This window comes from Gouania willdenowi, chromosome 10, assembly GCF_900634775.1.
Source record: "Gouania willdenowi chromosome 10, fGouWil2.1, whole genome shotgun sequence".
NCBI lineage: Eukaryota > Metazoa > Chordata > Actinopteri > Blenniiformes > Gobiesocidae > Gouania > Gouania willdenowi.
In genome coordinates, this window is record NC_041053.1 from 2,019,745 (window position 1) to 2,044,472 (window position 24,728).

The 24,728-nt window shown below is 41.0% G+C and overlaps 1 protein-coding gene across 1 annotated transcript in view; it reads right to left on the minus strand.

Annotated features, from left to right (window-relative positions):
- Positions 1 to 24,728, minus strand: part of LOC114471523 (long-chain-fatty-acid--CoA ligase 1-like) — a 53,482-nt gene that overhangs the window by 2,134 nt on the left and 26,620 nt on the right. The window contains exons 5-10 of the mRNA XM_028460363.1: positions 18,555 to 18,627; positions 18,398 to 18,486; positions 18,201 to 18,317; positions 15,714 to 15,857; positions 3,039 to 3,143; positions 2,611 to 2,682 (exon numbers count right to left, since the gene is read on the minus strand). Of these exons, the coding sequence (XP_028316164.1) occupies positions 2,611 to 2,682; positions 3,039 to 3,143; positions 15,714 to 15,857; positions 18,201 to 18,317; positions 18,398 to 18,486; positions 18,555 to 18,627 (600 nt within the window). The remainder of the gene's footprint in view (positions 1 to 2,610; positions 2,683 to 3,038; positions 3,144 to 15,713; positions 15,858 to 18,200; positions 18,318 to 18,397; positions 18,487 to 18,554; positions 18,628 to 24,728) is intronic.

Below are 24,728 nucleotides of genomic sequence, written 5' to 3' on the forward strand. Positions count from 1 at the left end.
TAGTTATAATTTAATGTATGATTAGTTATAGTTTAATAAATGTATTAGTTATAATTTAATAGATGTATTAATTATAATTTAATAAATGTATTAGTTATAATTTAATAGATGTATTAGTTATAATTTAATAAATGTATTAGTTATAATTTAATAAATGTATTAGTTATAATTTAATAAATGTATTAGTTATAATTGAATAAATGTATTAGTTATAATTTAATATAAGATTAGTTACAATTTAATATATGATTAGTTATAATTTAATGTATGATTAGTTATAATTTAATAAATGTATTAGTTATAATTGAATAAATGTATTAGTTATAATTGAATAAATGTATTAGTTATAATTTAATATAAGATTAGTTATAATTTAATAAATGTATTAGTTATAATTTAATATATGATTAGTTATAATTTAATATATGATTAGTTATAATTTAATAAATGTATTAGTTATAATTTAATATATGATTAGTTATAATTTAATATATGATTAGTTATAATTTAATAAATGTATTAGTTATAATTTAATAAATGTATTAGTTATAATTGAATAAATGTATTAGTTATAATTTAATATAAGATTAGTTATAATTTAATAAATGTATTAGTTATAATTTAATATATGATTAGTTATAATTTAATAAATGTATTAGTTATAATTTAATATAAGATTAGTTATAATTGAATAAATGTATTAGTTATAATTTAATAAATGTATTAGTTATAATTTAATGTATGATTAGTTATAAATGAATAAATGTATTAGTTATAATTGAATAAATGTATTAGTTATAATTGAATAAATGTATTAGTTATAATTTAATAAATGTATTAGTTATAATTTAATATAAGATTAGTTATAATTTAATAAATGTATTAGTTATAATTGAATAAATGTATTAGTTATAATTTAAAAAATGTATTAGTTATAATTTAATGTATGATTAGTTATAATTTAATAAATGTATTAGTTATAATTTAATGTATGATTAGTTATAATTTAAAAAATGTATTAGTTATAATTTAATGTATGATTAGTTATAATTTAATAAATGTATTAGTTATAATTGAATAAATGTATTAGTTATAATTTAAAAAATGTATTAGTTATAATTTAATGTATGATTAGTTATAATTTAATAAATGTATTAGTTATAATTTAATGTATGATTAGTTATAATTTAAAAAATGTATTAGTTATAATTTAATGTATGATTAGTTATAATTTAATAAATGTATTAGTTATAATTTAATAAATGTATTAGTTATAATTTAATAAATGTATTAGTTATAATTTAATAAATGTATTAGTTATAATTTACACTGCCCTCGTTTTATCCACTGGTCTTTCTATGTTACAGTATTTCACCTGAAGCTGAAATGTTCCCAAGCAGGAGACTTTAGCGACAGGGGGAGGGGCCTCCAGCTCTGGTTTCTCGCTAGCGTTAGCCATGACGTACACGGGCTGCACATGTATCTGCAGGCGGAAGTAAACACGCGCAACTTCCGTTCTGGGAACTCACCCGTGCACAACCCTGTACCCTGTATAAATATTTAGTTTTGTGTCTTTTGTCATTTTCATATTTTTGTTGTCATTTGGTGTATTTTTCTATAATGTATGTTTTTTGGAGTCATTTTGTATATTTTTGTGCATTTCTGTGTGAGACTCGCTACCTGTCCTCCTGGTTGCTGTGTGGAACTCTTTCACACACGCACATGCATGCACGTACTCTGTCACAGGTTGTTGAAAAGTGTGTGTCTCACCCCAATGGGAGAGACTTGAGAGAGAAAAAAACGAACCCGGAAGTACTGCGACGCGATCGAAATAGGGAGCTGGAATATCAAAACAAAATAAAAATAAACGTTTTGCAAGACACTTAAATAACTTTTAGCAGTACAAAAACGTTTTTAATATTGACCTTCTCTTGTTGACTGGAGGAGGGTCTTCTTCTACTGATTATTAGCGATTGTGAATGAACAGATTGGTGCGCTAGCGCCCCCTCACACTGAGGAGCTGAATGGGTTTCACTTCTGGGTAAACATGAATGTGTCATCCAGGCTAAATAAAAATAAAGTAAACGTTTTGCAACACTAAATAACTCCAAAATAATGCATGTAAACACTCAACCTACTGTATGTGCAAGCAGTTAAAAAGTTTCAAGTCGAACAGACACCACGTCGGGGAGAAATTCGCTCCACAAATACGCACACGCAGAACTTCCTTGATTTATTAGAGATGTTATCAGCAATTAGATAAGATAAAATAATCCTTTATTCTTCTCACAAAAGGAGTAATGTACTGTGTTACAACAAAACAAGATAGCAGAAGAAAATCACAGTGTAAAATTAAATTAGAATATAATGAAATGAAAAAATATGCATCCAAAAATAGTTAAAAAGCACTAGTAACTTCAAGACTAAGTCTGTATACACTGTATGAACACTATCATGCAGACAGTACATATAAGGATGGACATGTTATTGCACAAGTGGGGCCATAAATTATTATAGCAATGCAGATCAAGTTAAAAATAAAAACACAAATAATGAGTTATAGTATAATAAACGTTTTCAGGTATTAGTTAGTCAGTGTTGAGGATGTACCTGCTCAAAAGACTTCAGACCTCCTTCTCTGCCCACTGCCTGCATTTCATCCAAGATGGCTTCTTTTACCTCCTACACAACAACAACAACAACAACAACAACAACTTAGAAGTGATGTCATAAAGCCCCCCTCCCCCTCCCCCCACATGTGGTCATGTGTTCAGATCTGTGTTAAAGTGACTTTTGTTTTCTTCTCTGGCTCATGTTGTGCAGAGTAGAAGTAGTGCTAACTGCTAAGTGCTAACTGCTAACTGCTAGCTGCTAACTGCTGAGTGCTAACTGCTAAGTGCTAACTGCTAACTGCTAAGTGCTAAGTGCTAACTGCTAACTGCTGTGGCCAAGTGCAGTTGATGGATTTATTATGTATTTACAATAGTTTAATATGTTTTTATGATGTATTTAATATATATTTATTATGTATTTATTACCGTTCTGCTGCACAGCTCCTGGTAGGAACCGTCCAGACCCAGTTTCTTTTTCGTCCAACCAGACAGAAAGTCAGAGTCAGGAACGACAACAGCAACCAGAGAGGCCTGTAGATAGAGAGATCTTTATCATCATCATCATCATCATCATCATCATCATCATCATCATCATCCGTTCATTCCATTCCATTTTGGGCCATTGGTCCCTGTCAGGGTCCCACACCATGCAGCTCCTCTGGCGCCTCACCATGTTGGCCGCCGACAACTCCCTCTGGCACACCGGGCACACAGAAGTCCTCCCTCTCGCTCTCACTTAATCAACCACTCTCACCAACATCTCCGCCTCACCTCCTCCATCCTTCTCCTCACCCGCCTCCACTCCTCCCCCAATCACACCACTCACTCCACCCCCACCCCCCTCCCAACAGTCATTCACTCTAAATCTTCTTATATGTCTCGTAAAATTTCTATACAGTAGTCCCTCGCTATATCGAGGTTCACCTTTTGCTGCCTTGGTGTTTCGCAGATTTTTTTTACAGTGCAATTTTGGATGCATTTTTTTACAGCGTATGAACACGCATTGTGATGACGTTGGTACCGCGCGATGCTTTACGGCACATAAAAATCCGCATTCTGTAATGATAGCAGTGTCAGAAGTGCTCGTTACCTGATGAAAAGGTCAGAGTTGGCGTTATCTTTCATAAACTGGTGGAATTTCTCAGATAGAGCAAATATGAGCACAGTTACAGTCATTTAAATTAACGTGTTGTGTTCAGGGGCCCTGGGAAACCCAGTCCGTTCCTCTAATCCAGCCGTGAAAAGAGCACATGTCTGGGTAAATCTTGGTTTATAATTACCCTACGCAACAGAAAATATAAAATTAATAGCATGTGCTGTCAACACAAACCCAGAGTCACTTAATGATGACGTAACGCCATACGTGTGTCATGAGTGAACGTGATGACGTGTTTGTCTGGTGATCACGTCTGTTCTAACGTGCCACAAAAGGGACAGGGAGGGGGGATTCCTGCTGTGAGCTTGGAACGGCGCGAGGTGGCAGTATGAGTACACCCTAAGTCAATCACTCTCCTCTCGTTCCTTTCCCATCTTGATTCACTGTCACCCACACATATTGTACTTATGTCCTTTCTGGCATTCCCAATTGTACAAATGCTCCATTCTCTCCTCCACCATACCTTCCATTTCTTCCTGTCACCACACAACCGCTCCACATCAGTCCAATCAAATCGTTTTCTTCTTTCGCCCTTCTTCTTCTCACATCCTCCTAACTTAGTATACCACCATAACACCACTGCTTTCATCAGTCTATCATTCACCCTTCACATCACATGACCCACTCGCTCCAGCACTCGTTTCTCAATCTTCCACCTTATAGACTTCACTCCCAGTCGCTCCCTTACATCCCACATGTTCACCCCTCTCACCTGTATTTGTCTCAACGGTTACATTCACTTTTACAAATTTTTTTTTTTTTTTTTGTACATGCCGAAAAAGGAGACGAGAGAAGCAAATTGCTTATCTAAGTCCCGTCCCCTGTTTTGAACACAGAAAATTTACATCAAAGCTTGTCTCTCTGGTCAAACATTCTTAGGTTGTTTTGAACACAATATCATTTCATTTTTTTTTTTGTTTGTTTGTCCTTTTTTGTGTAGGATTTATTCTCATCCAACAAACCCAGATGCTCCGCCCACCATGCCACCCTCTTCGCTATCACTCTTGCTAATATCCTGCTTCCCATACTTGACAGACACACCCCTATAGTTGTTCCTATCATTCCTGTCTCCTTTCTTAAACAAACATCAACCCCACTTTCAAAGATTCATCTCATCTGTCCGCTCTCTTCTCAAACATCTGTATCACCTTCTGTATCACCCTCTCTTTCACTTCACCATGTACCATCTTAATATATACAATTCTCACTCCATCATCACCAGACGATGATTCTTTAATTTCTTTTATTGCCACCTCAATCTCCTTCCTTTCAGGCGTCTAGTTCACCTCTTTCTCTCTCTCATCCTCACACAGCTCTGTCGCTCCATGCACCACCTCTTCAATCATTTGGTTCCTCCTCAGACCTCTCACTATTCACCCTTTAGAAATGTTCTTTATATTCATTCATGGTTATATTCTCACTCTACGGTGCGTTACATCCTTTACTCCCAATCTTTCTCACCCACTCTGCCAGTCTCACTGACTTCCTGACACTCTCTTATCTTCTCTCTCCACCATTCTTTATCCAACCTCCTCAAGCAACTGTTTCCTCGCCTCCTTCACCTCCTCTCTCACTTCTGCCATCTCACTCTCCATTCTCTCCATCACTTGTCCATCTCTCCTCAGTCTCAGCTTTCTTCTGTTACCCACCAGTTGTACCTTCTCATTATTCCTTCTCACCACCACTCTTATTCTCTCATTCTTCAAATTTATCTCCTCTTCATGTCCATTCATCCATGGGTTTTGCACCCCTTTTCATGTACTCCACACACTTCTTTCACTGCCTCCATCATCACCTTGGAAAGTACTTCCCATTCCTCATACTCCTCTCTCTTCTCCTGCTCTTTCATCAACTCCCATCTGATCTTGGGGTTGGGGGTTGGGTTTGGTGGCGGGGTGCGCTGGGTCCTCTGCTCCTTGGTGCTTTCATGGGTGTGTGTGTGGGGGGCGGTGGCTGCCTCTCGGCTTGGTGTCTTAGGGGCGTCTGGAGGGCTGCTTGGCCATGGGGGGGTTGCCTGGACTCCCTGGCCCCCGCTCTTTCTGCTAGCATCTTCGGGTCCGGGGCAGCGCTTGGGTTTGCAGTGGCGGTTCTTGCACATACATTGGTCTACAATGCACTGGCATGTCTTGGACTGTGGGATAAAACTCGTACTGGGCTAGACTTAGACATTGATACTAAATACCTGTTTCAAGTATTACCACTCACTCCTTCCCTCTGTCCACAGCACCACCATTATACCTAAGCCTCACACCTACAACTTCACATCTCACTTTACAATAATCAACTCTTCCCCACCCTTCCATTTTTTACCTTGAATCTCTTAGTATTAGTATAGTTAGCTTAGTTTGCTTAAATAACAGTTAGCTTAGTTAATTTAATTAGCATAATTAGTTTAGTTAGCCTAATTAACATAATTAGCTTAGAAAACATAGTTAGCTTAGTTTGCTTACTTGTCATAGTTAGTATAGTTAACTTAGTTACCATAATTAGTTTAGTTAACATAATTCACCTAGTTACTATAATTAGCTCAGTTAGCTTAATTAGCATATTTAGCTTAGTTAACTCAGTAGGCATAATTTTCTCAGTAGGCATAATTAGCTCAGTAAGCATAGTTAGCTCAGTTAATATGGTTAGTTCAGTTAGCATAGCTAGCTTAGTTGAGTTAACATAGTTAGTTTAGTTAAAATAGTTAGCTTAGTTAGCAAAATTAGCTCAGTTAACATAGTTAGCTTAAATAACATAACACAACAAATTACCATAATTAGCTTAGTTAACACAATTACCTTAGTTACCATAATTAGCTTAGTTACCATGATTAGCTTAGTTAGCTCAGTTAGCTTAGTTAGCATAGTTTGTATAATTACCTCAGTTAGCATTGTTAACTTAGTTAGCATAGTTAACATAATAGCTTGGTTAACAGAATTGGCTTAGTTAGTATAGTTAAATTAGTTAGCATAATAACTTTAGTTAGCTTAATTAGTATAGTTAGCTTAGTTAACTCAGTAAGCATAATTAGCTTAGTCAATATAATTAGCTCAGTTTGCATAGTTTGTTGGCTTTGTTGAGATAGTTAGCTTTGATAATATAGTTAACATAGTTAGTATAGCTAGCTTAGTTAGCATAGTTAATTTAGTTAGCATAATTCATTTAATTAGTATAGTTAGCATAATTAGCTTAGTTGGCTTAAATAACGTATTTAGCATAGTTAGCTCAGTGAGCATAGTTAGTTTAGTTAATATGGTTACCTTAGTAAGTATAATTAGCATAATTAGCTCAGTTAACTTAGTTAGCTTAGTGAGCTTAATTAGTATAGTTAGCTTTATTAGCAAAGTTAGCTTCGTTACCATAATTAGCTAAGTTACATAATTATCTTAGTCAGCTCAGTTATTTCAGTCAACTTAGTTAGCCTAGTTAGCATAATTAGCTCAGTTAGCTCAATTAGCTTAGTTAACATGTTTAGCATAATTAGCTTAGTGACCAGAATTAGCTTAGTATAGTTAGCATAGTTAGCTTAATTAGCAAAGTTAGCTTAGTTAGTTCAACATAGTTAGCTCAATTAGGATAGTTAGCATAATTATATCAGCATAGTTAAAGATATTGTAGACGATGTTTAGCTTCTGGATGGATCATCAAGACTATTGGTCCTCCTACTTGTCAATCATGTTTACGAAAGGCCGTCGTACGTGCTCGTGCTCCTGCCCGGTGCGCACCGGGTCCTTTAAAAATGGATTTTCACTTACCGGTGGCGAGTCTGACATAGTGGGAAAAGTGCAAATCTTCTTTTGTAAGGTAAGCTTGTATGACCGATGTCCACACCAACTTGTAAACAGAGCTGTGCACGAGGAAAACGGGGCTCGTGCACGCTCTCCCGCACACGTAGGCGTGTTTTTTTTTTAAAATGTGGAGAGGGCGTTTCTTTTTTCACATCGTCCACAATACCTTTAATAAAGTTTGTTTAGTTAGCATAGATAGCTTAATTAACATAGTTACCTTAGTTAATATAGTTAGCATAGTCAGCATAGTTAGCATAGTTAACATAGTTAGCTTAGTCAGCTTAGTTAGCTTAGTTAGCTCAGTTAGCATAATTTGTTTAGTTAGCATTGTTAGCACAATTAGCTCAGTTAGCATAGTTAGATTAATTAGCATGGTATTTTAGTTAACACACAGCTTAGGTAGCATAATTATCTTAGTTAGTGTTGTTAGCTTAGTTAGCTTTATTGTGTCATCTGTTTCCAGTTTAATGACTAAATAAATCTTAGTTAGCATAATTAGCTTAATTTAGCATAGTTAGCTTAATCCTCAATCCGTGTATCATTCGTTCATTTGTTTTTTATTATGTAACAAAACATGAAAAACGAAAAAAAAAACACTCATTATTTGATATTTGTTTCCAAAACCAAAATGAACAAATATCAAATAATGAGTGTTTTTTTTAGTTTTTCATGTTTTTGTTGCACAATGAAAAAGGAAGGATACATGGATTGTCCTCTCATCTGTTTCCTGTTTAATGACTTAAACCAGAGATGTGAAAATTACATTTACCAACGTGAAATTTAAAGGAGAAATCATGAAGCAAGGCAGAAAACTTAAGGAAACGATGGTGTTTATGAACGAGAACCTGACGAAGCAGAATGCAAGTATCGCATGGAAGGCACGACAACTGAAAAAGGGAGGAAAAATTGTGAAAACTTGGACCAGAGGCTGCAGGATTTACATTACACCCCCAGGAGAAGAAAATGGAAAACCCATTCTAATCGAAAGGAAGGAAGACCTGGAAAAATACAAATGAGGTACCTAAACGACAAGAACACTGATAGAAATTATGGATATGGAAAGAATCACTAAAAATCATTCACAACATTATCAACAACATCAACAACGGGAGATTAATCAAGTGGACGAAGTGGACCCAAACAACTTTTCACACTGGAAACAAGATACAGACTGTTATTACTACACAGAGACTGAATTCAAAATGGAAACAAAGAAGGAAAAAGGTCTGTCACTTATTCACTGTAATTGTCGGAGTATGTATGCAAATTTTGAAGACATTAAGGATTACATCTCTACATTGTATAGGTTTGACATAATAGCACTGTCAGAAACTTGGCTCAAAGGAAAAAAAAGGCATGGAGTTTATGATAAAAGGATATTAATTTGTCTATAAGAACAGATTACATATGCCAGGAGGTGGGGTAGCACTATTCATAAAAGAAAATATTGAGATGGAGATTATAGAGTCGATGAGTTTAACCGTGGAAGGAGTGATGGAATGTATAACAGTGAAAATTACAAGTCCAGAGGGACAGAAGATAATAATCTGTTGTTTGTATCGTGCACCTGACTGTAAAATAGACATATTTAATGAGAAACTAACTAAAATGATAGAAGAAATTAAAAATAAGAGATTACTGATATGTGGAGACTTCAACATAAACATTTTAAATCCTTTAAAAAATACATACTTTGAAGACTTTACTAATTACATGTACACAAATAGATTAAAACCTCTCATAACGAAACCAACCAGAATTAATAAACACAGCTCAACACTGATAGACAACATCTTCACAAACATACAAAACTCAGATCTAAAGAGTGGTATATTAATAAATGACATCTCTGATCATTTACCAATATTTATGATACTTAACACTAAAAAGAAGAAGAACCTTGAAAATCATAACACACAGACATACAGAAGACTGGAAGGAGAAAAACAACTAGAAAACTTTAAACAACAGATAAAAAGAGAGACGTGGGAGAGTGTTTTCAATGAAGAAGAAGTGAACGTAGCATATGACACATTTACAGACACAATAACGACAATATACGATAAATGCTGCCCTTTGAAACAAATAACAACCAAAAGTAAAACAAACAACGTACCATGGATTAATAAGAAAATAGCCAACGTATGCAAAAAGAAAAACATATTATATAAAAAATATATAATAGAAAAAACATTGAAAGCAGAAGTACTTTATAAAAAATACAGAAAAAAAGTCAATAATTTACTAAGAGATAAAAAAGAGAATATTATGAAAAACAATTAAAAGAGAATAAAAACAAAAACAAAAAATTGTGGGAAATTATAAACACCATAACCATGCGCAAAAGCAAAGAAAAAAAATGCAGACCACTTTATAATAAACATCCATCCATCCATCCATCCATCTTCTCCCGCTTAGCCGTTTCTGGGTCGCGGGGGCAGCATCCTCAGTAGGGAGGCCCAGACTTCCCTCTCCCCGGCCACTTCCTCCAGCTCTTCCGGGGGGACCCCGAGACGTTCCCAGGCCAGCCGAGAGACATAGTCTCTCCAGCGTGTCCTGGGTCTTCCCCGGGGCCTCCTTCCGGAGGTACATCCTAATTAGGTGCCCGAGGCACCTCATCTGGCTCTTCTCGATGCGGAGGAGCAGCGACTCTACTTTGAGCCCCTCCCGAATGACTGAGCTTCTCACTCTATCTCTAAGGGAGAGCCCAGCCACCCTACGGAGGAAACTCATTTCGGCCGCTTGTACCCGTGATCTTGTTCTTTCGGTCATGACCCAAAGTTCATGACCATAGGTGAGGGTTGGAACGTAGACCGACCTGTAAATCGAGAGCTTTGCTTTTTGGCTCAGCTCCCTTTTCACAATGACGGACTGGTGCAGACTCTGCATCACTGCAGACGCCGCACCAATCCGCCTGTCGATCTCTCGCTCCATCCTTCCCTCACTCGTGAACAAGACCCCGAGGTACTTGAACTCCTCCACCTGGGGCAGAACCTCATCTCCAACCCGGAGAAGGCACTCCACCTTTTTCCGGTCGAGAACCATGGACTCGGATTTGGAGGTGCTGATTCTCATTCCGGCCGCTTCACACTCGGCTGCGAACCGATCCAGTGAGAGTTGAAGGTCACGGTATGTTGGAGCCAACAGGACCACATCATCTGCAAAAAGCAGTGATGCAATACTGAGGCCCCCGAACCGGACCCCCTCAACGCCCTGACTGCGTCTAGAAATTCTGTCCATAAAAGTTATGAACAGAATCGGTGACAAAGGGCAGCCCTGGCGGAGTCCAACCCTCACCGGAAACGATTTCGACTTACTGCCGGCAATGCGGACCAGACTCTGACTCCGGTCATACAGGGAACGAACAGCTCCTATCAGGAGGTTCGATACCCCATACTCCTGGAGGACCCCCCACAGGAATCCCCGAGGGACACGGTCAAATGCCTTTTCCAGGTCCACAAAACACATGTGGACTGGTTGGGCAAATTCCCATGACCCCTAAAGGACCCTGCTGAGGGTGTAGAGCTGGTCCACAGTTCCACGGCCAGGACGAAAACCACATTGCTCCTCCTGAATCCGAGGTTCAACTATCCGGTGGACCCTCCTCTCCAGTACCCCTGAATAGACCTTACCGGGGAGGCTGAGGAGTGTGATCCCTCTATAATTGGAACACACCCTCCGGTCCCCCTTCTTAAAAAGGGGGACCACCACCCCGGTCTGCCAATCCAGAGGCACTGCCCCCGATGTCCATGCGATGTCGCAGAGTCGTGTCAGCCATGACAGCCCCACAACATCCAGGGCCTTGAGGAACTCCGGGCGGATCTCATCCACCCCCGGAGCCCTGCCACCGAGGAGCTTTTTAACCACCTCGGCAACCTCAGCCCCAGAGATAGGAGAGCCCACTCTCGGGTCCCTGGGCCCTGCTTCTGATTGAGGAGGTCTTCGAAGTATTCCCCCCACCGATCCACAACGTCTCGAGTCGAGGTCAGCAGCGCACCATCCGCACCATACATAGTGTTGACGGTGCACTGCTTCCCCCTCCTGAGACGCTGGATAGTGGTCCAGAATCTCTTCGAAGCCGTCCGGAAGTCGTTCTCCATGGCCTCACCAAACTCCTCCCATGTCCGGGCTTTTGCCTCGGCAACCGCCGTGGCTGCACTCCGCTTGGCCCGTCGGTACCTGTCTGCTGCCTCCGGAGTCCCACAGGCCAAAAAGGCCCGGTAGGACTCCTTCTTCAGCTTGACGGCATCCCTCACCCCCGGTGTCCACCAACGGGTTCGGGTATTGCCGCCACGACAGGCACCGACTACCTTGCGGCCACAGCACCGATCAGCCGCCTCCGCAACAGAGGCACGGAACATGGCCCACTCGGACTCAATGTCCCCTGCCTCCTCCGAGACATGGTTGAAGTTTTCCCGGAGGTGGGAGTTGAAGCTCCTTCTGACGGGAGACTCTGCCAGGCATTCCCAGCAGACCCTCACTATACGTTTGGATGACACGACTACGAAGTCGATCATCGAACTGCGGCCTAGGGTGTCCTGGTGCCAAGTGCACATATGGACACCCTTATGCTTGAACATGGTGTTTGTTATGGACAATCTGTGGCGAGCACAGAAGTCCAACAACAAAACACCGCTCGGGTTCCGATCAGGGGGGCCGTTCCTCCCAATCACGCCCCTCCAGGTCTCACTGTCGCTGCCAACGTGAGCGTTGAAGTCCCCCAGCAGAACGAGGGAATCCCCAGAAGGAGGACTCTCCAGTACTCCCTCTAAGGAATCCAAGAAGGGTGGATACTCCGAGCTGCTGTTTGGCCCATAGGCACAAACAACAGTCATGATCCATCCCCCCACCCGAAGGCGGAGAGAGGCTACCCTCTCGTCTACCGGGGTAAACTCCAACGTACAGGCACTAAGTCGGGGGGCAAGAAGTATAGCCACCCCGGCCCGGCGCCTCTCACCATTGGCGACTCCAGAGTAGAAGAGAGTCCAACCCCTGTCGAGAAGGCTGGTTCCAGAGCCCTTGTTATGTGTCGAGGTGAGACCGACTATATCTAGTCCGAACTTCTCCACCTCGCACACAAGCTCAGGCTCCTTCCCCGCCAGAGAGGTGACATTCCACGTCCCTAACGCTAGCTTCTGTAGCCGGGGATCAGATCGCCAAGGCCCCCGCCCTGGACGACTGCCCGATCCACACTGCACCGGCCTCATATGATCCCTCCTGCGGGTGGTGGGCCTACGGGAGGGCGGGCCCACGTTGTCCTTTCGGGCTCTGCCCGGCCGGGGCACCCGGCACCAGGCGCTCGCACTCGAGCCCCAACCCCCGGGCCTGGCTCCAAGGTGGGGCCCCGGTAGCGCCAATCCGGGCGACATGAACTGCCTTTGATTTTTATCTTTCATATATGGCTATTGAACCGCTCTTAGTCGGACCCGTCACCTGGGACCTGTTTGCCTTGGGAGACCCTACCAGGGACATTAAGCCCCCGACAACATAGCTCCCAGGATCATTAGGGTACTCAAACCCCTCCACCACGTTAAGGTGGCGGTTGTTTATAATAAGCAATGTAAAAGAATACAATAAAAACAAAATAGCACAAGAACTCAACAGTTTTTTCATAAATACTGGAAAAAACATGGAGAAAGGGATTAATTAACACCCAGCACTTAAATGGAACCATTTTGACAATGAGAAGAAAGACATTGATAAGTATTTCATACTTGAAGAAGTAACAGAAGCAGAGATGGATAGAATAATCACTACCTGTACCTCAAAAAAATCCAGAGACGTTAATAATCTAACTATGAGTCTAATAAAAACCATAACAGCTGAAATAACCCTGCCACTAACACATATAAGTAATCTCTCATTTAAGAATGGTGTTTTCCCAGAAAAAATTTAAATTGCAAAATCAGACCGATTTACAAGAGTGGATAAAAATGTAATTTCACTAATTATCGACCTATATCAATATTACCACAATTATCAAAAATTCTGGAAAAACTCTTCATGAAAAGACTAGACAAATTTATAGAAGACAATAATATACTACATGAAGGACAATATGGGTTTAGAAAAGGACGTTCAACAGCAATGGCTATAATTGACATCACGGAGAATATAAGAGAAGCATTAGAAAAAAAACTATTTGTATTCGGAATTTTTCTGAACCTAAAAAAAGCCTTTGACACAATTAATCATGATATTCTAGAAGAAAAACTTCAAAATTACGGAATAAAGCACAATGCCTTAAAATGGATTAAAAGCTATATGACAAATAGGAAACAATATGTTGACTTTGAAGAACACACATCAAAATGCCAAACCATACAATGTGGTGTTCCACAGGGTTCAATTTTAGGGCCAAAACTGTTCATTTTATACATAAACAACATTTTCAAAGTCACAAATTGTCTCAAACTAACGTTGTTTGCAGACGATACAACCATTCTATGCACAGGCAAAGACATTAACACTCTAATAGAGTCAACAAATGAAGAACTATTAAAAATTCAGACATGGTTAGATGTAAATAAACTAGCCCTAAACGTCAGTAAAACAAAATAATAGGAGATATAAGACTGAAACTAAACATGGAAATAATAGAAGAAGTAAAAGAATATAGGGCACTAGGAGTGTGGATGGACGACAAGCTGACCTGGAAAAAACATATACAAATAGTCAAAAACAAAGTTGCCAAAAGCAGTTACATCCTATGGAAGCTTCAACAAATCCTACAAACCAAATCACTTAAAACAATCTATTCTTCACTCATAGCATCGCATTTAAATTACTGCTCCGAAATATGGGGTAATAACTACAAAATGTATCTTGAACCACTATTTAAACTACAAAAAAAAGCTATAAGAATTTTACATAAAGCACCACACAACACGCACACAAACGAATTATTTGAGAAGGCAAAATACCTAAAACTGCAAGAAATAATACACTACAACACACAAATACACGCATTTAGGGCTTCATCTAAAAAACTACCACATCAGATACAAAAACGTTTCACACACAATCAAAATTCCTACGACTTCAGACATAATAATGTGTTTAGACTAGACAGGGTCAAATCTAACGTTGGGAAACATAGTACTGTGTATAGAGCCATGAATCTCTGGAATAACCTTGATGCAGAGACACAACAATCCGTAAATCTGACAAGATTTAAGGAGAAAACACAGAGGATATTTCTACACACATACAGGTCCCAAGTCAACTCTTCATCGAACTCTACAGCGACAACATGGAACTCATCAACTGGTCATTGAGCGCCATCGACTCAATCTTCACGACGAGGCGATCACTGCAGCACAAACCAGCGTGTCCAAAGGACACATACCCAAGTGGATATGTCATGGATGCACGAGGGAGAAGCCAGATGCTCTGTCTCTCCCTGTTGACAGTGGAAGATGTGGAGAACATCTATCTGCTAGGGGTCATGATCTTTGGCCTGCTAATGATGGGGGTATGTGTATGTGCATGTGCCTTTCTGATGGATCGTATGCTGAGGCGACTTTCAGAGGATATGAAGGTACTTCGAAAGAAGAACTTTTCGTTTGGAAAGTTGGAGGAAGGTAAACAATGACTGGAAAAGAAAGCTCGAGGAGATACGGAGAAAAAGGACAGTGAGGAGGAGTAACAACAGGAACAATGACTGCAGACGAGAACACATCACATAAAAAAGGACAAAAAAAAAAAAACGTTAATGAAAAGATGAAATTATGGTATGAAGAAGATAAGAATGTTTGACAAGGGAAGAAACGAGGTTTGATGTAAAATTATCTGTGTTCAAATCAGGGGACGGATCTAGATAAGCAAAATGCTTTTTTCCCGACATGAAAAAAAGACAAAAAAAAAAAAAAAAACGATGATGTGATTTTGCTCTGAATGTCAAAGTGAATTTCTGTGATTGCAACCATGTCGGAAATGAACTGAATAAATAAAAAAAATAAGAAATAAATAAATCTTAGTTAGCATAAATAGCTTAGTTAGCTTAGTCCTCCCATCTGTTTCCTAATGACTGCAGTAATAATCAGACCTTTTAAAAACAGCTGAACCTGAACATATCACTAACTTTCCTCTCATCAACTTCCTTCTCCAGCATCATTCCTGGAGAACTCCTCCTACACCTGGTGTTAGCCCCGCCCCCTCAGTGACACTCACCTGCAGACTGTCTCCATGCACAAACACCTGAGATACTGCTTCACTGCGGACGTACACGTTCTCCACCTTCTCAGGAGCGATGTACTCTCCCTGAGACATCTTAAAGATGTGCTTCTTCCTGTCCACGATCTGCAGAGTTCCATTCTACACACACACACACGCACACACACGCACACACACGCACACATACACACTGTTGTGTGGGGCCATGACATTCTCCCCTAAATCTTTTCTCTTTGAGCAGGTACCTCATCAAGAGCACCTACTTGATTGGCTGAAGGAGGGAGTCTGCTGGCTATTTAAGGCCTGGAGAGGATGCAGGGCTGGGCTGAGCACATGCTTCATTTTGTTGTATTTATTTAGTTTATTATTTTAGCTTGGCCTGGGAGTGACCGGTAGTCAATGTTTTCGTTTATATATTTAGTTTAATCCCAGTTTTCTAATTTAGGGAGGGGGCACAGCTTCAACGGCCCTATAGGGGTTGGCCTGCCTCCCACTGCATTTTGTTGGTTTCAGCTGGAGCTTCCAGGCCCTTTTAGTTTTTCACTTTTGGTGAGTTTTGATTTATTTAATTAAAAACACTCAAATGAATCTTTGTGTGATGTCCTTAATTATGTTCTGGTCTTCTTATTTCAAGCCATTTGTTCTTTTTGTACTTTCCTTGAGGAGACCATAACACACACAGCACCAAAGACAACAGACTGGTATTCCATAAAGTAGGTTATGTTCAAACTCTGAGTATGTTCAGGCTCAAATGAGGAAACTCTGAGTATCTCATTCATAAACATGAGGTATGTTCTTCTCTGAGTTTCCATGGTAACATTGTCTGTGAACTAAACCTGGTCACTGGCAGGTTTTATCAAAGAAACCCTGGGTTTCTACCTGGCTCCGCCCACCTGAACACTTTAATAAACCTTAACACTTTTCTCTGAAACACATTAGTGACATCACACACCACAGACGTGTTCACATCATTACTAATGTTGTGTTGATTTGTTTTTTTACTTTGTTTAGTTTTTTTTATCGAACGGTAGTTTTCTCTATAACATTGTCGATGTAGAGCATTTAGTGAAACACACTGTCATGATTTGGTGGCTCCTCCCTCCTGTGTCCTCTGTTTTCCCCTCCCTCTTGTTCCTGTCTGTCCTTGTTGGTGGGGAGGAGTCGGCACTGCTGCTGGAGCTCGTTACTCACCTGCAGCTCATTACCACCAACAGGCTCCAGTATATAACCTGGTCTTCTCCTCCACTCGACGCCAGATCGTCAGTTATCCCACGTGGTACCTTTGTTTTTTGGCTCAGTTCCTAGTGTTTATACTTTCTGGCTCCTGAAGTTTCAGCCTTGGGTTTCACCTGCTAATACTTACCTCTCATCTGCACAGATGTTGATTCACCTCCAGACTCTGCCCTGCTGCCTCCACGGTTGGCTCCTGGACTGCGACTACCTTCATTTTTGGTCTCAATAAAGTCTGTTACATTTTCGACTTGACTGGTCTGATTGGGTGTTTGCTCGGCTTCGCAACACACTGAGAGGATGATCTACATTAAAACATCTACTGACGTCTGTAGTAAAGTTCACTGAATACAAACCTGTAGATAATATAAAGGAGGAGATGATAATTGTTGTTTCATATTGTAATACAGTTTGCTCTATAGACCATTTAATTTTAATGTTATGATGGCGCAGTGAAAAATGACACTGCTTTTCAAAGCGATGGGTCGCGGGTTCGTGTCTCGCTTCAGTCTTTTCTTATTTTTAAGACGTAGAGATGACTCTGGTGATAATATTACATTAAAATCAATATAAATGATTAGATATGAAGCATCAGTCACTGTGTTTATATCCAGTGTAACAGGAGGACTCTCTATACAGACATCCTATGATGCTGACACGTCTCCTCAGACACATTTTATTCATATTATTCACCACTCGTCACGTCACTGAAGAGATAAAGTGATGAAGTGATCATAAAGTGTTATTAATTACAGGTGATTTAATCACTATAATCACTGAAGACTGAACACACCTTTAGAACAGGATCATATTCATCAAACACCGACTTATTTCACCCATTACGGTGAATAAATCACTATTTTCCGGGTGGTTGCCATGGCAGCTCGACTCATCTTCGATCCAATGATGATGGCTTTTTATCGCGCGCGTGCACGTCAGTAACCCAAGGTTTACATACTCAGGGTTGATTGATCCACTTCATACCAGCTGTAATGAATCACAGAGTTTACCATGGAGGGTATGTTGACCTAGAGTTTATGGATAGACTCAGAGTTTGTTAACCCTCCTTTATGGAATCAGAACAATATAGGGTTAGGGTCCCATTACCAGTTAAACCATCAGAACCAGTACAACATAAGGTTAGGGTCTTATTACCAGTGAAACGATCAGAACCATAACACATAGGGTTATGATCCCATTACCAATGAATCCATCAGAACCAGAACAACATAGTGTTAGGGTCCCATTACTCACTGGGAGCCATTTCCCAATGTCTCCAGTGTGGAGCCAACCATCTGCATCTATGGTCTCTGATGTCTTCACTGGGTCCTGCAAATAACCCTGGAACACATTAGGGCCTTTCACACACACCTGGACACACACACACACACACACACGCACACACACGTTGGTATTGTACATGTGTGTTTGCGTGTGTGTGTGTGTCCTACCTCTCCTTCATTGTTCACACAGTAATAACTCATCTCAGGAACATCCACCAGCTTCACACAGTTACACGGCAATGGAGGTCCCACATGACCTGTTCACACCAAGGTCACACCAAGGTCACTAACGCACTCTCACACTCACACACACACATGTTCTTACCAGCGCTCCAGTCTCCAGGTATGGTCACTGTACATCCAGCAGTACACTCAGTCTGTCCATAGCCTTCATACACCTAATACACACACACACAAAATTAGTTCCGCCCTCTGCCGATCCAGATTGCAGCTACAGTTCAGGGGCCTCATGTACAAAGCGTGAAAAATGGTGTGAAAAAAGTGTACGTCTCAATCCAGAGACAGCTCGTAAAAATTCAGATGTTTAAATCTGTGCATAGGACTGGATCCACGTGCATATCCTTTGAACATCTGAATCAGTGTGAATGTGAGAAAACATATGGCCACGCCCACATTTTTATAGATAACTCATACTGAAACGAGATCAGAACCAGTGTGAGCGCTGCAGCTGGTGCTGTTCTGTTGTGATGTGCCGTGTATGAGTGATGTCATTGGTATGCATTGGTGTGTGACGGAAATGTGAAAGTGTGTGAAAGGTAACTAAACAGAGGTGTCCATCCTGGTGCTCCAAGAGCACAAGTCGTTTGTTTTTATCTACAAGAGCCAGTTGGAGCCCCTATAACTCAGACGCTACAATGGGATTCCCCTCAGCGTGATCAGAAAAGGCTGCTGCTAACACAGTAACTTAACATTATTAAACCGTCAGTAACATGTGTGACTGAGATGATTCAACAGTGAAGATACTTGAATTCATCCATCCACCCATCCATCTTCATACCCACTTATTCCCGTTTAACAGGGTCGCGGGGGTCTGCCGGTGCCAATCTCCGGCTCTCATAGGGCGCTGGGCGGGGGTACATCCTGGACAGGGCGCCAGTCCATCACAGGGCAACACAGACACAGACAACCATTCACTCTCTCGTTCACTCCTATGGGCCATTTAGAGCAGTCATGAAAGGGGGCCAAGCCATCCTGCGCGACTCGGACCCCAGGTTTCGCGGAGCCCGTGGAAGTACGTCACAAAGGATGATGGACTTGTGGCGAGCGTCAGGACACAGGCCAACGTGTCATTTGCTGTGAAAAGGTGGATATGAAGTTTTGGAAGATGTGATTTAACACTAGAAGTCCCACAGAGGTGTCAAATGAACTTTTTACCTATAAAACTCAGAGAGGGGTCGTTTGACCCAAAGGATCTGAGCTAACGTCTGTCCTCAGCTGCTTTTGTTATGTCAATGAGGCAGTAAGTGTCACACCACATAAATTCTGATGCACATCAGTGTCTTGACCAGGTTGTGAAGGGATTGTGATAATAATAAAAAATAAACAGTGTATATAATTTTACACTATGGCCCTTATTATACAGTTTATTGTTGAGAGGCACACCCAGGTTCGTGAAGTGCTCAGTAACAATGTCTTTACTGGATTTGTCTCAGGCCCCATTTACACTACACATTAAATCTGATGTTTTTTTGCCCTCAAGTGACTCTGTTTCTTTCAATGTTTGTAGTCTGTGTTTGTTCTCCCCCAGCATCAAGCAGAACGAGTTAAGAAACGGGGCATTGTGACTTTAGCTTCCAGGGCACTTCCCCCTAACATTCCAGACTTCCATTGTTAGAGTCAGGCTCTCCCCCCCTGCTGAATTCTCAGGTGATTCATTTACAAATGAATAGATGCAAATTGTAGCCATCAGAGTCATCAGTTTGGTCCTAGAGTTCATTTGACCCTGCTCTGGGACTTCTGGGGGGATATAGAAATCCCTGGGACTTCTAGTGTTAAAGTGTGAAAGTTAAAGTCCAAAATGCACCCATTATAGCACCACCTACTGGTGCACTTTTCAAAAACTTTACTCAGTAATTATTCACGCATATTTTGAGACAGCAAAATTATTTTATCAACTTTAGATCAGGTCCAACTGAAGACTCTACGTGCCAAGTGTCACGCTGATTGGACAAAACCCCAAAGAGGAATTCGAAAAAGTAGGTTTTTAATGTGTAGTGATTTCCAAAGCGCAATGTGCTGTGGGAGTGGGCGTGGCTTATGTCAGAAGATTAGACTCTAAATTGGGAACTTGTGGATAGGAAGTTTATGAAGGTGTGAATTAAAATGTGAACGTTAGAGGCCAAAATGTGTTTGCAATTATAGCACCAATTTTTGGTATGGGTGGTCTGTGTGCTCAGAAGACCAGTGTGAAGCTTAGGTAAAATGGTGGTGGCTGTGGACAGAGGGAAGGAGTGAGTATTTAGGATCAACGTGTCTAAAGTTAAGCCCAGTTTTATCTACAGTCTAAGACATGTCAGTGCATCATAGACCAGTGTATGTGTAAGAACCACTAGTGTAAACCCAAGCGCTGCCCCTGGCCCAAAGATGCAGCCAGGCCAGCAGAAAGAGTGGGGGCCAGGGAGCCACAGGCCACCCCCCACGGCCAAGCAGCCCCCCCAGACACCCCCAAGATCACAAGCCGAGAGGCAGCCACCGCCCCCCATATACACATCAGGGAAAGCACCAAGGAGCCGAGCACCCAATGCACCCCGCCACTGAAACCAACCATCCACCCCCGCAGCCCCACCCACACCCCCGCACCCAGCCCCCCAAGGGGAGGGCCCAGAGAGCCCCCCGCCCGAGACCCCAGCAGGGGAGCCAAGGCCCACGCCCAACAGATGGCCAGAGCCGCGCCAAATGTGCAGCCAGAAGGACCCGGAATAGAAGCAGTACCAAGAGTAGCCCGCCCAGGGATGACGACCACATCCCCGTTCATAACAAGTAGTTATAAACATCTAAAGACTTAATACTTTTAGGTTTTCTTTGGTTTATACACTGGGTTTTTCTATGGCTTTCTACATACTACCAACTATTTACGAGCTTTAACAGCCGTTCATTCATTAACATTTTTCAAATTTTCAAGCATCACATATGTAAACAACATGGTTTCTGCACAGAGTATGCACATGTTTGTCCACATTGAAATGAGTCTATAGGTTGTCCCGCTCATTCTCCAAGTTAAAACTGATTAAAAACCAGTTGAGGAGCACAGTGGGACAGGAGAGACTGAGTGGACTTACCATGATGTCCATAGAGAATGAGAGAACAAAGGAAATGGAAAATACAGAGCATCGTGGACGAGTTCCATCTCTGCTCCTGGACCATCAGCACTGGATCTCCTCAGGGCTGTGTTCTTTCTCCTCTGCTCTTCTCCCTGTACACCAACAGCTGCACCTCCTCTCACCAGTCGGTCAAACTCCTGAAGTTTGCAGACGACACGACCATCATCGTCTCATCTCTGATGGAGACGAGTCTGACTACAGGTGGAGACAGACCGGCTGGTGTCCTGGTGCAGCCAGAACAACCTGGAGCTCAATGCTTTAAAGACAGTGGAGATGATAGCAGACTTCAGGAAGAACCCAGCCCCCCTCACCCCCCTCACCCTGGGAGACTCTACAGTGAGCTCTGTAGAGTACTTCTGCTTCCTGGGGACCATCATCACTCAGGACCTCAAGTGGAGCTGAACATCAGCTCCATCATCAAAAAAGCTCAGCAGAGGATGTACTTTCTGTAGCAGCTGAAGAAGTTCAGTCTGCCAACAAAGATGATGGTGAACTTCTACAGCTCCATCATCCAGTCCATCCTCTGCTCCTCCATCACCATCTGGTACCTGCAGCTACGGCCAAGGACAAGGCCAGACTGCAGCGTATCATCCACTCTGCAGAGAAGGTCATCGGCTGCAATCTGCCCTCCCTCCAGGACCTGAACCCCTCCAGGATTCTGAGGGCGTGCAGGAAAGATTGTGGCTGACCTGGTCACAAACTGTTTCAATCTCTCCTCTGGAAGGAGGTTTAGGTCCATCAGGACGAGAACATCCAGACACAAAAACATCTTCTTTCCCTCTGCCACCATCCACATGAACACACCCCAAGTCACCCACTGACCCCCCCCCCCTGCCACCACATCCTTACATTACTGTTACTGGCTTGTGTTTTATTTTTTCTGTTTTACGCACCGACTACCGAGTCAAGTTTCCTGTGTTTTTTAAACTGTACTTGGTAAAATAAACTTTTCTAATTCTGATTCATATAGTGGTGAATATGTCTATAGTACTTCATATTAAATAGTGTTAGTTTTACTAAACTTTATATCTACTGATACAGGCTCTGAGCTGAAATGATTAAAGTGAGTGTCAAAATAAAGCGCTCGCTATCTGTTTTGCTGAGATGTTTTGAATGTGAGTTAGTGACCATCCTAATGTTTTTATTGTTCTGTTGTTTTGTTATATGTCATTTGATGGACTTCATGATGACATAGTTGCTCTCCGTGGTGCTGAAGCTTGTACGCCCCTCTGTTATAGGTGTGTGTATGTTGTAAAATGATGTTACCATGAGCTTTATTATTTGGGTTTAAAGGGCCCGGTCATTTGCCCCGCCCCCAGCCCGGCTCTGATTTGTTCTCTACTGGTGATTCTATCCACTGGTCAATGTGATTCCCTTACCTCTGCTCTCTCAACCATCCTCTCTTTAGTTATTTTATTTTTATTTTTCAGTATAAATTCAATAGTAACTAGTATACTGTAATTGCATTTCCTGAAGAAAACGCAAGTGAGATGTAGATGCTGACCCGCGTCACATTGCATTGGCTTAGCATTAACAGTAGCCTAGCATTAGCATTAGCTTAGCATAAGTCTAGCATTAGTCTTACTTTAGCATTAGTGTAGCGTTAACATTACCCTAGTATTAGTATTAGCCTCTTGTTAGTGTTTGTATTTCAACAGTTTCAGACAAATCTTTTTGGAATACTAATGAAGTTTATATATTTGTGTTTTACAGTATATATTAATATTTAATGTTAATAATGTTGTGGGTGGATGTTTTTATGTTCATTGTGAGCATTTGTTTTGTTTTTTTTACACACAAAGACTTTTCGATTTCTGCTTTTCCATCACTTTACATTAAGACTTTATTTATTTAAATAAGTGTCGTACTTACAGGAAAGGTGGTGAATTTTTAAATCAATATTTCAGTGCAAAGAAATAACATTTGGTGATTTTATCTCCTTTGAATATATGTCATTCTTACTGAAGGGTGATTCAAGAGTTCTGTTTTTAGTCGTTTATAGACCCCCAAAATATTCTGGAGAATTCATGGATGAGTTTGCTGAACTGCTGTCAGTTGTATGCACTGAATACAACTTTTTAATAATAACAGGTGACTTAAATATTCATGTAGACAATAACATGGACAATACTGCCAAAGAACTGTATGCTTTAATGGATACTTTTGGTCTTACACAACATGTGACTGGTCCGACACACACTCAAGGTCACACTTTGGATCTGGTTATCTCTAAAGGTGTTGATATCTCTGCTGTTGATGTAAGAGACTTAGCTCTATCTGATCATTTCTGTGTCTTTTTTGACCTAGAGACTGTAACATCTGTTCCCCCTAGTTATGTGTGTTTAAAGAAAAGGTACATAAATGACAACACAAGTGTACAGTTTGTTACGGCTGGTGCCTCATGGTCTCTCATCCTGTCCTTCCTCTCCTCTCCTAACACACCTGGCTCACATCAGTAATCAGGTAGGACAGGGAGGAGGAGCTTATAAAGGGCTGAGAGGACCAGAGAGAGGGAGGCACAACAACTGACCAGCAGCAGACGTAGGGAGAGTTCTTCAGCTCCTCACTGGACAGTTTTGTAAGTTTGTTATTTTAGTTTGGACTGGAGATTTCTGGTAATCCTGTGTTCATGTTTCTGTAGTTTAGTGTTTTGTATGTTTCTGTAGTTTAGAGGGTGGACGCTGGGACGACGGCCCTGTATAGGGTTGGCCCAGTGTCCTCCCTACTTTTGTTCAGTTTGGCCAGGGTCTCCAGTCCCTTTAGTTTGTTCTGTTGATACTTTTAATAACCTTTGATTTCTCTGTGGCGTCTTGTTTATGTTGTGGCCCCTCAAGCCTTGACATCACATCCTAGAGGGGCTCGTAACAAGTTGATGGAAGCCATAGCAATGACACCAACATTGAGTGCTGAGCAGTGTTTGGAATAACGGCGTTTAAAATAACTGCGTTAGGTAACGGCGCTTGTTTTTTCAGTTTTTTTTTAACAGTAAATAGTTACTTTCCTTGGTAATGAAATACTTTTATTATAGAGTAAATCAGTTCCTAACTCAGTTACTTTTTAGAACAAGTAGTGAGTAATCTAACTACTTACTTTTTATGCCGTTACAACGACGTTATCGTTACTGAACGTTACTGAAAACACCTCTGGCTTCATACACA